At 49.5% G+C, this 13,740-nt stretch overlaps 5 protein-coding genes across 5 annotated transcripts; 2 read left to right on the forward strand and 3 right to left on the reverse strand.

Moving 5' to 3' along the window:
• Positions 1 to 1,850: 1,850 nt before the first annotated feature.
• Positions 1,851 to 2,282, reverse strand: F5Z01DRAFT_634672 (uncharacterized protein; the record flags this gene model as incomplete). The annotated part of the gene is made up of 1 exon (XM_046262081.1): positions 1,851 to 2,282. One exon carries the CDS (start codon positions 2,280 to 2,282, stop codon positions 1,851 to 1,853), a length of 432 nt encoding a protein of 143 aa, XP_046120277.1.
• A 2,999-nt stretch (positions 2,283 to 5,281) lies between these two features.
• F5Z01DRAFT_672345 (proline permease PrnB) lies at positions 5,282 to 7,037 on the reverse strand (the record flags this gene model as incomplete). The annotated part of the gene is made up of 3 exons (XM_046264802.1): positions 5,282 to 6,196; positions 6,252 to 6,841; positions 6,902 to 7,037. 3 exons carry the CDS (start codon positions 7,035 to 7,037, stop codon positions 5,282 to 5,284), a joined length of 1,641 nt encoding a protein of 546 aa, XP_046120278.1.
• A 512-nt stretch (positions 7,038 to 7,549) lies between these two features.
• On the forward strand, positions 7,550 to 9,604 carry F5Z01DRAFT_649954 (fungal-specific transcription factor domain-containing protein). Its single transcript, XM_046263123.1, has one exon. It carries the CDS (start codon positions 7,821 to 7,823, stop codon positions 9,366 to 9,368), a length of 1,548 nt encoding a protein of 515 aa, XP_046120279.1. The 5' UTR covers positions 7,550 to 7,820; the 3' UTR covers positions 9,369 to 9,604.
• Positions 9,605 to 9,801: 197 nt separating this feature from the next.
• On the forward strand, positions 9,802 to 11,215 carry F5Z01DRAFT_720503 (acetylornithine deacetylase). The gene has a single exon (XM_046266578.1). The coding sequence runs from the start codon at positions 10,024 to 10,026 to the stop codon at positions 11,206 to 11,208; it is 1,185 nt and encodes a 394-aa protein (XP_046120280.1). The 5' UTR covers positions 9,802 to 10,023; the 3' UTR covers positions 11,209 to 11,215.
• Positions 11,216 to 11,441: 226 nt separating this feature from the next.
• F5Z01DRAFT_698275 (peptidase M24, structural domain-containing protein) lies at positions 11,442 to 12,800 on the reverse strand (the record flags this gene model as incomplete). Its single annotated transcript, XM_046266348.1, has 1 exon — positions 11,442 to 12,800. The coding sequence occupies one exon, from the start codon at positions 12,798 to 12,800 to the stop codon at positions 11,442 to 11,444; it is 1,359 nt and encodes a 452-aa protein (XP_046120281.1).
• Positions 12,801 to 13,740: the final 940 nt, after the last annotated feature.

Below are 13,740 nucleotides of genomic sequence, written 5' to 3' on the forward strand. Positions count from 1 at the left end.
TAAGGTTATTCCTTCGTAGAAGGAACGGTAGGCTTCGTCGTATTATTACTTATCGCGGGCTTATATATCGAGGACTTACTATAGCTATCCTTATAACTCTTAGATCTACCCCTTAAGGATCTTTATATCCTTATCGTCGGACTTATCTAAGTCTAAGTCTATAGACTAAGCTATCTAGGAGGGTTTGGTATACTTAGCTATAGCCTTGCCCTTATCGGCGGACTTAGGGGTTATTTTAGAGGATTCGCTAGCTATAGTATCGTATTACTTAAGTACTTAACACGGTAGTATACTAAATAAGAGCTATTAATATATAACGTTCGGGTTAGACTAGCTATAGGGTAGGTAGATCTAAGGTCGGTTTATAAACTAAGTATACTAGGATATTATTAACTTAAGCGGTCGGGTTATAGTCTATATACGAGATAGTAGATCTTACGTAGATAATTATATTAATAGCTAAGGAGCTAGTAGAGACTAACTATAGCGAAGCTAGGCTTCCTATATACTAAGGTAATTACGTAGTAATTACGGTTAAATAAGAGTAATTAATAGTAATTAAATATAATTAATTACCGTAGTCGTGGTATTAAGAGTTAGTGATTAGTGTGATTAGTACGTGGTTAGTAGAAATAGTAAGTCCTTAGTCGTACGAATAGGGATTCGTGCGACCGGTATTCGTGCGAACGATATTCGCACGATTATCGCTTATTTAAGCGGCCGGCATACCGCTTTATACTTTACTATATAAAGAATATGAATAGGTTCGTACGACGAAATTATAGGGCCCACGTGACATGCGTTAGTGGCCGCATATTGGGTCGTAATATATATTACGACCCGATATATAACTATATACGCCTCTTATATACCCCCTTATTTTTTTCCTCTTATTATACGTTACCCGTATACTATATAGAATAAATAATTATAAGCGACTAGCGACTATAGTCGACTATGTTATAAAAGCGCTCGTAAACGATAATCGACTATCGTCGACTTTATAATATTTACTTAGTATATAAGAAGCCTAGCTTTACTATAGTTAGTCTTTACTAGCTCCTTAGCTATTAATATAATTATTTACGTAAGATTTACTATCTCGTATATAGACTATAACCCGACCGCTTAAGTTAACGATATCTTAGTATACTTAGTTTATAAACCGACTTTAGATCTACCTACCCTATAGCTAGTCTAACCCGAACGTTATATTACTTTATTAAGGAACCGGTAGCTTTAGATATTTAGATATAAGTCATAGACTTTCGTAAGTTAATAAGATTTATTTAGCTCTAGTATCGTTTAGTGGTTATTATTATATAGCGGATAATTATTTAGGAAGCCTTAATAATCCTAGCTACTAGGGTTATATAAGCTCACGATAACTACCCTACTTATGCCTATTGCTGCTGGAATAGCATCCTCTAGCAAACGCTCGATATCCTAGGGCAAAGTTCCCTCTAAGGTTTTGCAGTGATTGTGAATTAGGCGGAGTCTATCTATATATGTCGAAACTATGTGACTTATCATAAGGATGCGCCTTCAATCTCTTTATCACGGGCTGCAGCGGGAAAGGTGAACTTTTAACAGAGGAGTCCTGAGATACCGTCCTCGCTTGAGATGTAAAGGCGCCGTTTCGGACCTGTTTGCTTGGAAGATGTTTTTTTGCTTCCTCGATGGCACCGGTCGACCATTCGGACTCGCCTTGTTGGCAGCTTGCCGCCTCGAGCGCAGCTAGGACGTCAGCCCAAGCCAAATTCTGGAATAGGTCGGAGAGCCTTGAGCCTGTTGAGAGCCAGCCTCTGAATTGAGCCGACTTCAGGACCCCAACGCCCGTGAAGGTGCTTTCAAATAACCAAGATCCTTCGCCGTGTTTCATCGTTTAGCTGAGAAGCTTCCAGCGAGATCTTTCCTACCCTTGGGGTCTTCTGTCGCGCCGGGTTGTTTTTTTGCGCAGGGCTGTCGTTACAATTCGAAGACGCTGGCCCTCTGTATTCATTGGCAAACTTCTCCAGGTCTTCTTCTAGCCAGTAATCATTCCACTCTTCTAAGCCCGAAATACATGACTTGTTGATGCAGATGACCTTGTGTCCTCCCTCGTAAACGGATTCGGTGTCCTTCTTGACAAGGTTTTGAGGCCCCGGGAGCTGAGGGTTCAAACTCGTTCCTATAATGAGAAATAGATCAGGTGGAGCTTTTGTATCCAGCGTGACTGCTTCACGAGCCACGTCGACTAGATGGTTAGGGTCGTTCAGAAAGACAATATTGGGCAATAGCATTCCAGTGGCTCGTCTACTTTTCCCATTTCGCGTTCGATCGTCTTCGGATGCTGGGCAGTGTCGGCAAGACGTGCACGGATCCGCGCGCGTCCCCGCCTTCCAGCCAGAGGCGTAGCTAGTTCAATTGGAGCTCTTCGAGCTATGTCTTATCGATAGAGCCAGTCCTGCCGAGGAGAGTGCCTATCCGTAGCAATAAACCCGAAATACGTTCCCCGTCCACCAGCCCATAGTGACGCCCGTGATAATATATCTTTGTTAAAAATAGGGTATATTCTGCCCTATATAGAGGCCTTACTGTCAAAGGCGGGTGTCGTTCTTAGTCAAAAGTAGGGGTGCTCTATTATGTCTTTGTAAAGCTAAAGAAGGAGAAGAGAATCAGGAACGGAGTGTCACAGCTCGACTCTTCAGCTACGATATCGCACTAGGTTACCCTATACTTATCACGTGGAGGAGCGCGCATGGACCTGCGCGCATCTCCTTTCTCTAGCTAGACGCGTAGCTAGTTCTGTTGTAGCTCTTCGAGCTACGTCTTGTCAACAGAGCCAGTCCTTCCTGAGGAGAGTGCCTGCACGTGCCATCCTTCCCCCACGTGATAAGATCCGCCTACCATCCGAGATTTGCGCATTGCTAACGATAGCTTTCGCTGTTAGCGTCTCACTAATTCAAGATAAAGACATCGACCGACGGAACTACCGCGACCAGCTCATAAGCTAGGCATTCAGCTACGTTCAGTAATTAATTTGCAACGATTTGAATGTAACGCGGCGTATTCTAGCCCTCGCATAGACGTTATCCAGGGCGTAATGTCGGTCAGGTCGTTGTCTTCCTCACGTTAGGCGTTCTGCTAATGAGCTATACGTTGAAGTCCGACATGAGCGTGGGTTTATTGTCCCGGAGGGCGTGGGAAATAGGAGCACGTACTGAATATTCTTATCCGAGGCGCCGGATAGGATTTCAATTTTAAAGTAGTATATAATAGTCTTTTTTACTATTTAAAATAAAATTAATTCTAAAAATAGAAGAACGCGTGAGCCGCGCAGGTGCGATATATATAAGGATAACTTAGTTAATAGCTTCTATTTTTAGAGGTTATAGGTTCCGAACTCAGACGAATTAACCTCTAGTAATAAAAGATATTACGCGGAAAGGAAGAGCTAGATAGGATTATATATTTTTTACTAAGTATAGTTATATATAATAATAATAATTATTATTAATTATTATAGCTTATTATATAGCTTACGATAAGAAGATAAGAGGTATAGTATACTTAAAATATATAATTATTAGTATTTAATTAAAAAATATAAAAAATACTTACTAAGCGTAATATTCGTATTATATTAGATCGTTATAATAATTTATTTAGTTATTTTATTAATAATCTTAAATATATCCCGGATATTATAAATAACTTTATTAATATTTTAAGTAACTATCTTTATTTCTTATTATATATTATAAATTACTTAGCTCTCGCTTAATAAAAGCCTTATAAATATAAATAATTTATAAGATATAAGCCTAAGTAAGCCTTAAGAAAACTTATAATCGATATATATACTTAAGTAAATTATAATAAGAAATATAAGGAAAAGAATTAATTCTTTTATAATAATTTTAAATTATAAGCTCGCGATTTAAAAAAGCCTTTATTTAATTAATAAAAATATAAAAACTAAATAAATTCTCTTCTAAATAGAGTAAGTCAACATGCAGCCCCGAAAGAATCATTCTATGGAGACCCCACGTGCAATGCTCGAGCACTATTACTTGCTGCCCCCGACGTGACACTTGACAACACCTACTCCTTGCGGCTGTAATTTATGGAGAAGAATATTCCTAGACTATGCGTCTTTGGGTATCTTTTGGTATTTCCTTCGGAAAGAACGGCAGAAGATTCATCGCCAGAGCAGAGCTTGTCGTCGTTCGCACTGCTCCTGCCGGTGAAGGCCTGCCTGCCTGCCTTTGGATTCGCAGGTCAGCTTCAATACAGAAGAATAGATCACAGCTCTGCGCTTTTTACAGTCATGCCTCGACTTTGGAAATGGGATCAATACGTGCTAGAGCCTGTGAAAGCTTGAGGGCCAAGTCGGGCGTCAGCAGCGGGATGGATCGAGACATGAGCTACAGCGTAGGTGCTGTTCCACAGCTAAACGTTGTTTATGTATAGAAATCTTGAAGAGGGTATTTCAGAAGGCCACAGGGTCTTCCGCGATATTGTTTGTATAATGCATCACGTATAGAGTCGCAGAATTGCCCAGGACTGGCCCCGCTCGGGCGACGCCTCTGGAGGATATGCAAGTACAATCAAGAATTTCTGAAATTTGCGCTGATGGGAAGCTTCCTATAATATATATCGGTTGCTGGGGTAAAGAGTTTACTCAATGATAGTATTGTGACAAATTTCCCCATTGGTCTCACAGCTAGACAATAGGCGCAAGCAACCGGTGGTTGGAACGGTTCGTGCATCGACCCTCTGAGCCTGCTTTCCTAAGCCTCGAATAATACTACTCTAGGATAGATAGATTTGCAAAAGCAGCACGTACCCGGGATATAATCAGAGCCGGACCGGCCGGAGCTCCGGGTCCCCAAACTTTGCTCGTCGCTTGCTGCCGTTGCTTGTGGGATCGGGCAACCCGTGGATATAGCCAAGAACCGACCTGTCTTATTTATCTCGGTAATTGTGTCACGGAAAAGAATAGAAGTTATCACGAGGGACCCTTTGGCGGAACCAAATAGAACAGCCCCAGTCACCTCTTGCTCCACCTATCTGCATAGTGAGGTCGAAACTGATCACATAAATCGACTACAAGCTCGGCGAAACGGGTCACTTCCGTTGAGGTCTGTGGATCATACTGACGGCGGCACCCATCATTGGCGTCGCAATCTTACCATCTCTTATTGGTGCTCTGTGCGTGGGACAGTCCGGGAGGCATCTTAACAACATGCTTTGCTCGATTTCGCCAGTAGCTGTCTATGTCTATAGAAAGACTATCTTATTTAGACTTTGCGAACAGCTTCTTCCAACTTGAAGATACTGTTCCAGCAGACTCCACATCAGTGTGCGTCGTGGATGCCTCAAGGACATCATCAGGGCTATATACCAAGTTGATCTCCTCAGCTGGGATGAGCCAGCCATCGCCGCGTCCGACTGTGAACTTGTGCCCAAAGAACAACACAACAAAAAGAAGTGTCCCAATATAAGCTGTCAGGAAGTCCGACACATCCCACTCCGAAGGGAAGAAGACATAGAATCCGTTGAGCAGACCGACAACAACTGAGAAGACAATGCAGACGTATGCACCAGGCTTTCCGCAGACTGACTTGTAAGGCAGGGTCGAGCGATCCACGCCCTGGACTTCGATGGCTGTGCGGAACCGAAGGTACGCAAGAGAGATACAGCCCCATGAAAAGAAGGCGGCCATGTTGATCATGTTGACTAACCAGTTGAAGACGACGCCGGCGCTGGAGCTGACATTCAGATACGCTAGAAGCGCGAGGACAGTACAGCTCGTCACAGCGTAGTACGGCACCCCCCATCTGGACGTCGTAGTGAAAAACTTGGGCGCGTTGCCCGCTACGGCGAGGGAATATATCGATCGCGAGGCGAGGTACATGTAGATGTTGCCGGCTGACCACGCCGAGCACAGAATGACCGCGTTGACGATGTGATCGAGCACGCGGATGCCAGAGTCCTTGATACCGATGACGAAAGGCGACGCCCCGTCCCCGGATCCTCCCGAAGATAGCTCTGGGGCGTCAGATGGGCAGGTCAAAGTCACTCCGAGAATCGGTAGGACGTAGAAGACGACAAGACGAATTATGAAGACTTTGGCAGCCATGGGGATTGTCTTTAGAGGGCTTCGGGTCTCGCCGCCGCATGTTGCAACCATTTCGGCGGCAAAGGTCAGCTTGAGGAAATGGTTAGCTAGAGAATTTGGGGACTCTGTGCTGGATGAACTTTACCGGCAATACGACACTGACGAGAACACCCAGGAAAGCCACAAACTTGCCGGACCCTCCGTCAACAATCCAAGCATTTGCAGGACCAGGGTCATGCCAGTACTTGAATCCCAAAGTTTCTCCCGACGGTCCTCCGCCTGCCGCAAGAACAACTGACAAGATCAGGATGCCTGTCAACATCGATAGCTTCAGCGAAGAAAAGGCAAACTCGGCTTCTCCGCTGTTGGCAACCGGCAGATAGTTCAGGCCGACGATGATGACGAAGAAGATCGTAATGAAAACAGCGTCGGGGACGGGCGGGTTCCAGTAATGAATGATGAGTGTCGCCACGGTGATCTCGAAGGGCACCAGGATCGAATAAGCGTACCAGTAGTTCCAACCCAGCGCGAACCCAAAGGACTTGGACAGGAAGCGTGTCGTGTAGTGGTCCGGACCAGAGCCGTTCAGGGGGATGTAGGCGGCCATCTCGAAGAGAAGCGTAGAGAAGACCCAGACAAAGGAGCAAATAATAGCGAAGCCAGCGAGACACAGTGCAGGGCCGCCCCTATTCAAGGTTCGGCCTGATCCGACAAGATATGCCGTGCCGATGCATCCTGAGAAGTATCACGTCAATTTGCTTCCTAGAATTAACTGCCCGAGAACTTGGAGCTTACCTCCCATGGCAATCATGTATAGATGCCTCGACTTGAGCTTTGTATGGACCGCGGCTTTGGTACTCTCCAGCACCTGCCCATCGGATACGTTGGCGGACCCAGCCCCCATGGTCTTCTTCTCTGTCGCAGTGCTCATTCCAGAAGCTGATATGTCCAGTTCGACGGCACGAGACGCGGTCATTAAACCGCTAAGTCGGGTCAGGGTGGAAGTGATGGTCAGACTGCAGCGCCGAGCAGAACAAGGGCGGATTCGGCGATATCTTATAACTCACGATGTGCTGTATGCTTCACGTCCGCAGGCCCGGGAGGATTGGTCACTGACGTTGGAGCTTATCGCACTTTCATTTGAGTCTTCCGACACCACTATGGCCCTGTCGATTCGATACTCTGGGCACTAGGCAGTACTGGCAAGTGTTATCAAACGTGGGTGCGCCACCGAAACCTATCTCTCAGAACCCTGCCAACACCATCGCCTGTTTATGCTGTTATACGGGTAAGCCATGCTTTCGGTGGGCCCCCCATGGGGCGAGCTCTGTATCGCGTCGATACGGATTCGCCCTAGCTTGCGGCTAGGTATCTCTACTCCGCATTTCTTTGTTTGCTCGTGGAATGATAGCCGCGCGCCTTTCCCCGCGTCCAGTCCGAGGAGTTGGATAATGTACGTAAGAGCACGTAACTGGGCGTAGTTCCCCACTGTATATCAGACTATCGGGTCGTCACTGGGATGCGGCGCATGCGGCGGCCATTTGCGTGCTTATCAGCCCTCACCCTTGCAACCCCAACCATGTCCATGTCCACTCCACTCCACGCGAGGCGAGGCGAGGCTACGACCATCCCTCCGACTGAAACCCGCTGCCGTTATTAACCCTACGACGATTCCCGCTGGAGTCGCTGCACACGCCCATTGGATTCCAAACTTATGGAGCAGCCGTCAGCATCATCTGGCGCCGCTGACCGCCCGACACGCCGGCGTTTTGCCGTCGATGGTCGCGTTCGTTCGGGCTGCTTGACATGCAAGGCCCGTAAGAAGAAGTGCGACGGTCAGGTTTCCAACCTTGACGGCCGTTGCGGCTCCTGCACGCGCCTGGGGCTGGTCTGCGAGAAGGCGCCTCTTCGGACTGTCCAACCTCGACCAGCCAGGAGGAAGGGAAAGGCTCGTGCAGACCAGGAGACTTCCAGCCCGCAAACATCCTCCAACAAGGGAGAGAAAGGGTCAGAAAGCCTGTCATCGGGCAGCCCTCCAGACAACAGTCCTGCGGAGAGGTATCGCGATGGTGCTGGCCAGGGGTCTGGTCTTCTGGTCAACGCCAGCACCGACTTCCCTCCTATGACAGCATCTCTGGATGATGGAGAGCGTCGATTCCTCCTCAAATACTTCTTGGATCACGTTGCACCCCTTTGCTCGATTCTGCAGAAGGATGGAGCCGTGTTTTCCTCCGTCTTACTGCCCATGGCCATTGTCGACCCGCCATTACTATACGCACTCTTTGCTTACGCTTCGGTCCATTCCAACGCTGCCACAGCAAAGGATCCTGATACGACTGACGCGCGTCGAGAGTACGAGAACCAGGTCGCTCGAGGTGTAGCTGAGGCAATCAAGCGGAATGCCGTCACTGAGACAACAGTAGCATGTGCGCTGGTGATCAGTACTACAGAGGTTGTTGCGGGGGACACGTCGCGTTGGCTCCTCCATCTTCAAGGCGCCGGTCATCTTGTTAATCATCTCGGGCCATCAAGACTCTTGAAAACCAACGATGGAAAGTTTCTCCTACGTTATTTTGCCTACCATGATATCATGGCATCGCTGAGCACTGCTCGACGGCCCTTGTTGGAGGGCGTGTATTGGGTAGAAGAGGTTGAGGCCATGGTCGAGTCCGCTGATTCGTTCATGGGCTTAGGCCACCACATCTTTCGACATTTGCCGGAAGTATGTGCCTTTGTCGAAGACACAGCGGACCTGAATTCTTCATCAGACGCTGACCGGCGGGCCAGAGAAGCTTTGCGAGCCGAAGACATGGCCCAAGCACTTCGCACACAAGACCTGCGCATTCGAGTTGATCTGGAAGACGGCAACAAGAACGCACTCCTCAATCATGCCGAAGCGTTCCGTTTCGCTTCTCTTTTATACCTCTACCGCCATCTTCTGCGTTTCTGCGACGCCGGTGCCGTCTACAAGCTGCGCATGAACGACTGTCTCCGACAGGTCCTCCGGCACGTCGCCCAAGTGCCAGAAAATTTATTTTGCGAGATGGGCCTTCTATTTCCCTTGTTCATGGCTGGTATTGTAAGTGGGGGTGACAGCGGCTCAAAGGAGTATGTTCAGCGGCGCCTCCTAGGGATTGAGAATTGGACCAAGTTCAAGCATGTCAAGAGAACCCGCGAGTTATTACAGCTGCTGTGGGAGAGGAACCGAACAGACTGGGAAAATGTACTTTTGGAGTTGGACTGGAAGTTGTCCTTGGCGTAATGGCTCGGATCATATATGGGAGTTGGAACAATTACCAGGTTGAGGCTTGGTGAAGCGGTTTGGAGTTCAATTAGCGGCTTTATTTGGGAGTATCTCGCCCCATCATTTGTACCGCTTTCTGCTGGTACGCTGGCCTATAGGAATCAAGTAGCTTCGAATGCCGAGCTACCCTCATTCAGGCAATACAGGGCTTGAGCTGGAAGAAACAGCAGTAGTGTTGAAATGTCTACGAAGACAGCTCCGACCATTGAGCAGTGATATTGCTTTGCGAGATTGGAGATTCGCCACTAGATAGACCCCGCATGAATTTCGACGCGAGTATACGCTGGATAGATCTGGGCTTATCTTTTCGTGGACTCGCGCATGCGGCGGGCATCCCCAACTGTGGGCAACTTCGACGCCCTGCCGCCCACATGTTCAATGAGGGGGTGTTGCAATGGATCTAGAACTGGGGAAGCTTTCATCGAATGTCCGATTATGCATCGAATTTGCTTGATATGGGGACTCGTTTGATACGAAGCCGGTAACGGAGTTATCAAACGGCTCTTCGCATTCAGGGCGAGCAAGCGTCGCATTTCGCAAGGCACAAAGTAAACGAAGCGTGGACCCTTCCCAAGGTATCAACTGCTCACATCTCACTTGAATTTTCAACAGCATGGGATCTATCGAAAACACTCCAGAGGGCATTTCGTCCGACGATGTCATCGAGCTTACACAAGCCTTGGTGCGAATTGACTCTTCCAATCCAGACTTCGGCTCAACACCTGGCCCCGGAGAGAGTGTCATTGCCAACTTCATCACAAAATGGCTGAAACATCGCGACATTGAGTGCCATTGGGTCGAATCAACACCGGGACGGCCCTCTGTGGTCGGAATCGTGCGCGGCACGGGCGGAGGCCAGAGCCTCATGCTGAACGGGCACATCGACACGGTCACCTGCCTAGGTTACGATGGAGATCCCCTGAGTGCCGAGATCAAGGATGGGAACATGTACGGTCGAGGCACTGCCGACATGAAGAGCGGGCTCGCGGCGAGTATGCTTGCGCTTGCCGGCGCCAAATCGAAGAAGCTGAAGGGCGACGTGATCCTTGCTGCAGTCGCCGACGAAGAGTCGGAGAGCAAGGGAACAGAGGAGGTGCTACGGGCAGGGTGGCGAGCAGATGCTGCCATCGTCGCAGAGCCCACAGAAATGGCTCTCATAAACACGCACAAGGGCTTTGCCTTGTACGAGGTCGATATTCATGGTGTGGCGGCTCACGGGTCTCGCGCTGATCTGGGCATCGATGCCGTATGCAAGGCTGGGTACTTCCTGGTCGAACTCGACAAGCACGCGCAAGAGATTCAACACCGCTTCGGGGACGAGAAGCCCGAAACGGGTGCGCCGAACATCCATGTCGGGATGATTCGAGGCGGCGAGGAGATCGCTTCGTACCCAGCTACCTGCTCCATTCAGATCGAACGGCGCACTATTGCGGGAGAGACGGCAGAGACCGTGAGACTCGAGCTGTTGGAGATACTGCAGCGCCTGGAAGCAACAGTGCCCAACTTCAGTTTCGATCTAAGGTCGACCTTCTCTCGAGCTCCGTTCCACCTGCCCAGAGATAACGATTTCGTCCAGCTCGTCTCCAAGCACGCGAACCAGGCCATGGGTGTGAAGCCTACGATCAAGGGCGAGACATACTGGACAGATATGGCTTTGATGGACGAGGTTGGCATCCCGGGATTGATCTGGGGTCCCAAGGGATATGGTCTCCATGCCAAAACGGAATGGGTGGAGGTCGAGTCTGTGCGTCAGCTTGCGAGTGCGTTCGTTGGCATAGTGGAAGACTTCTGCAAATAGTAGCCACGGAGACTGATTAATATAAGATGTTTTGCATATTCAAGTAAAGTGATCAATGGTGCAGTAACAACTGGAGGCGACCATGTCAGGAGGCTGATCACACTCGACTGCAGTGAAACTATACTTCGTCTGAAGTATCATGGTTGCAGCATCACAGCGGGGCTTGGGGAGCATTAGTTCAATAAATTGGTATTCTATAAGTGCAAGTTTGGTGAGCGTCCTGCATTTCTAAGCTATGAAGCCCCTTGATACTCGCTAAAGTCGTACTCAACATCATAGTCCTCCGCGTCGACATCGCCGTCAGAAAGCTCGACATCCCGGAGGTTCTCACCATCGTCTTCCTCTTCGGCGGTGAAACCATAGTCTTGCTTGCGAATCTTCTTCCAAGCAGCCAGTGTCTGCCTGCGGGTGACGCAGAACGGTAGCTTCGACAAGGAGACGCAGCCATCCTCAGTGACCTCGACCGTCTGCCCAACGGAGCTGGCCGTGTCTGTAACCATGTCCATAAGAATGATGTGAATGAAGAATACCATGCCCTTTTTGGCGACGACGTCCTGCCCTCGCACGAACATGGGGTAGTCCATCCACGTGGGTGAAAAGGTTGCACCCATGCTGTAGCCACAAGCGTTGAGCCTCATGTCCTTGAAGCCATTCTCATCAGCGACGCGAGCATACGCCTCAAAGACATCGCCGAGAGGCTTTCCAGGCTTGAGGGCATCCATGGCGGCCCTCATCTGTATGACATTGACCTCGTGCATTCTCCTGGCTAGCTTGGTGACTCCGTTCAGGGGAATGGTCCGCATCAGACAGGCGTGATAGTGCTTGTATGCTGCAGCATGCTCTAGAGTGACCTGTCGGTCGATTCTGGACCTTCCCGTAGAGTATCGAGTCAAGACGGCCTTGTTACCCGAAACGAGGATGTTCTCGTTTGCAGGATCGTCGCCACCGCCCTCATAGACGGTACCCACAATCTCCCGCCAAAGGTCACCTTCGTACGCGCCGGGTTTCGCGACCTTCAGCGCGCGCACCAGAGCGAAATCGACGAGGTAGGCCGCCTTCCGAATCTTGCGCATCTCAGTCTCGGACTTGACGAGTCGCAGCTCGCGGGTGAACAGATTGCTATGGTCCACCATCGTGCAAAGTCCCTCAACAGCCTGAAGGAGAAGCTGACCGATCTGGAGGGTCAAAGTGCAAGAGTTAGGCTCGTAGCCGATCCTTTTTGAGGGGGAGTTGATGCCAAATTCCTTGAGCACCTCGGGCACGAGGGCCACAGGGTTGGACCCTGCATCGTCCGGTCTGATCATAACGTCCTTCTTCTCAAGAATGGATGTATATAGAGCCTGGCGCAGATCTGGCGCGCGGGTGATGAGGCGGATGCGTCCATCCCTGTGGAAGTACATTGCCTGGAAAAAGACATATCCAAAGGTGTCGAAGCCGGTGAAGTAGTAGAGGGACTCTTGCTTGGTCATGAGGAACCCGTCGAGATTCTCCCTCTCCATGAGGGCGAGGGCGCGGTTGCGCCTCTCCTGAAACTCTTCCACCGTGAAGTGGAGAGCCTTCTTGAAAGACTCGGGCTTTCTGACGGGCACCATTGTAGGCAACGTCGAGATATGTTTGATGTGTCTTGAGGAGGAGGAATGAAGATGTAAGTAGAAGAGTGAGTGGGAAGATGGACAGTGTGCCGGTGCTGGAATGTTATCAAAACTACGTAAAGAAGAGCATGAGACGCATTTATGGCAATCTGTTAATCATTCAACGGTCCGGGAATACGCGGTTGGGGACATCGTGTAGTCCGAAGGTCGGCAGCTAGCTCGTGCTCATCAAGGCGTGAGGGGAGTGTGGCCTCGAACATGATAACGGGGACCTGTCTGCAGCTGTGGAGGAGGTCTTGATGGAGTATGCTCTCCAGAGTCTCTCGCAGAGTGCTGCGTTCGAGCTCCAAGCGTATCCGGCGGTCTCGTGGGCGACTGATACCGAACAAGCCTGGCTTCAGCCAATCCAGGACTGACAGGCAGAGTATCTGAGAGACTCAAGATGCTGAGGTGGTCCTTCATCCCCGCAAATAAAATGCTGATTTGCGCAATAGAGAATGGGTTCCGGGTCTGGTCTCACGTTGTGGCCGCGTTCTCAGACCCAGCATCATACCGTTCGCCACCGTCAGCCAGGCATCTCGGAGGAATCCAATAATGCAGTGCTGATGACCGGCCCAGGCCCACGCGCTGAGCGCACACAGAGGCGGGATCCCGCACACGGCACACTTCCCGTTGAGTGAACACCTTCGGTATAGACACGTCCGCGCTTGTCTGCGGCGGGCGTATCGGGCGGGCATCGCTTACAGCGATATTTTGATAGCGTCGACCGAAGTCACTCCTATCCGGCCACATGGATCTCCAGCTGCCGACTTGAACCCCTTCTTCTCACGTTCTCGCCACATTATTCTCCATGTCGAAGCGTGCTGATGGGGCTACAACAATCAATCACAATCACCGAGCAACGACGACACGGCAGTAACCTCCAAAGGCAATCCGAGCT

The sequence above is a fragment of the Emericellopsis atlantica genome, assembly GCF_019669845.1.
Source record: "Emericellopsis atlantica unplaced genomic scaffold F5Z01scaffold_7, whole genome shotgun sequence".
In the NCBI taxonomy this organism is placed as follows: domain Eukaryota; kingdom Fungi; phylum Ascomycota; class Sordariomycetes; order Hypocreales; family Bionectriaceae; genus Emericellopsis; species Emericellopsis atlantica.

What these genes read in the sequence shown, in the direction of transcription:
- F5Z01DRAFT_720503 (XM_046266578.1), top strand. Translation starts at nt 10,024, where the DNA reads ATGGGATCTATCGAAAACACTCCAGAGGGCATTTCGTCCGACGATGTC.
- F5Z01DRAFT_649954 (XM_046263123.1), top strand. Translation starts at nt 7,821, where the DNA reads ATGGAGCAGCCGTCAGCATCATCTGGCGCCGCTGACCGCCCGACACGC.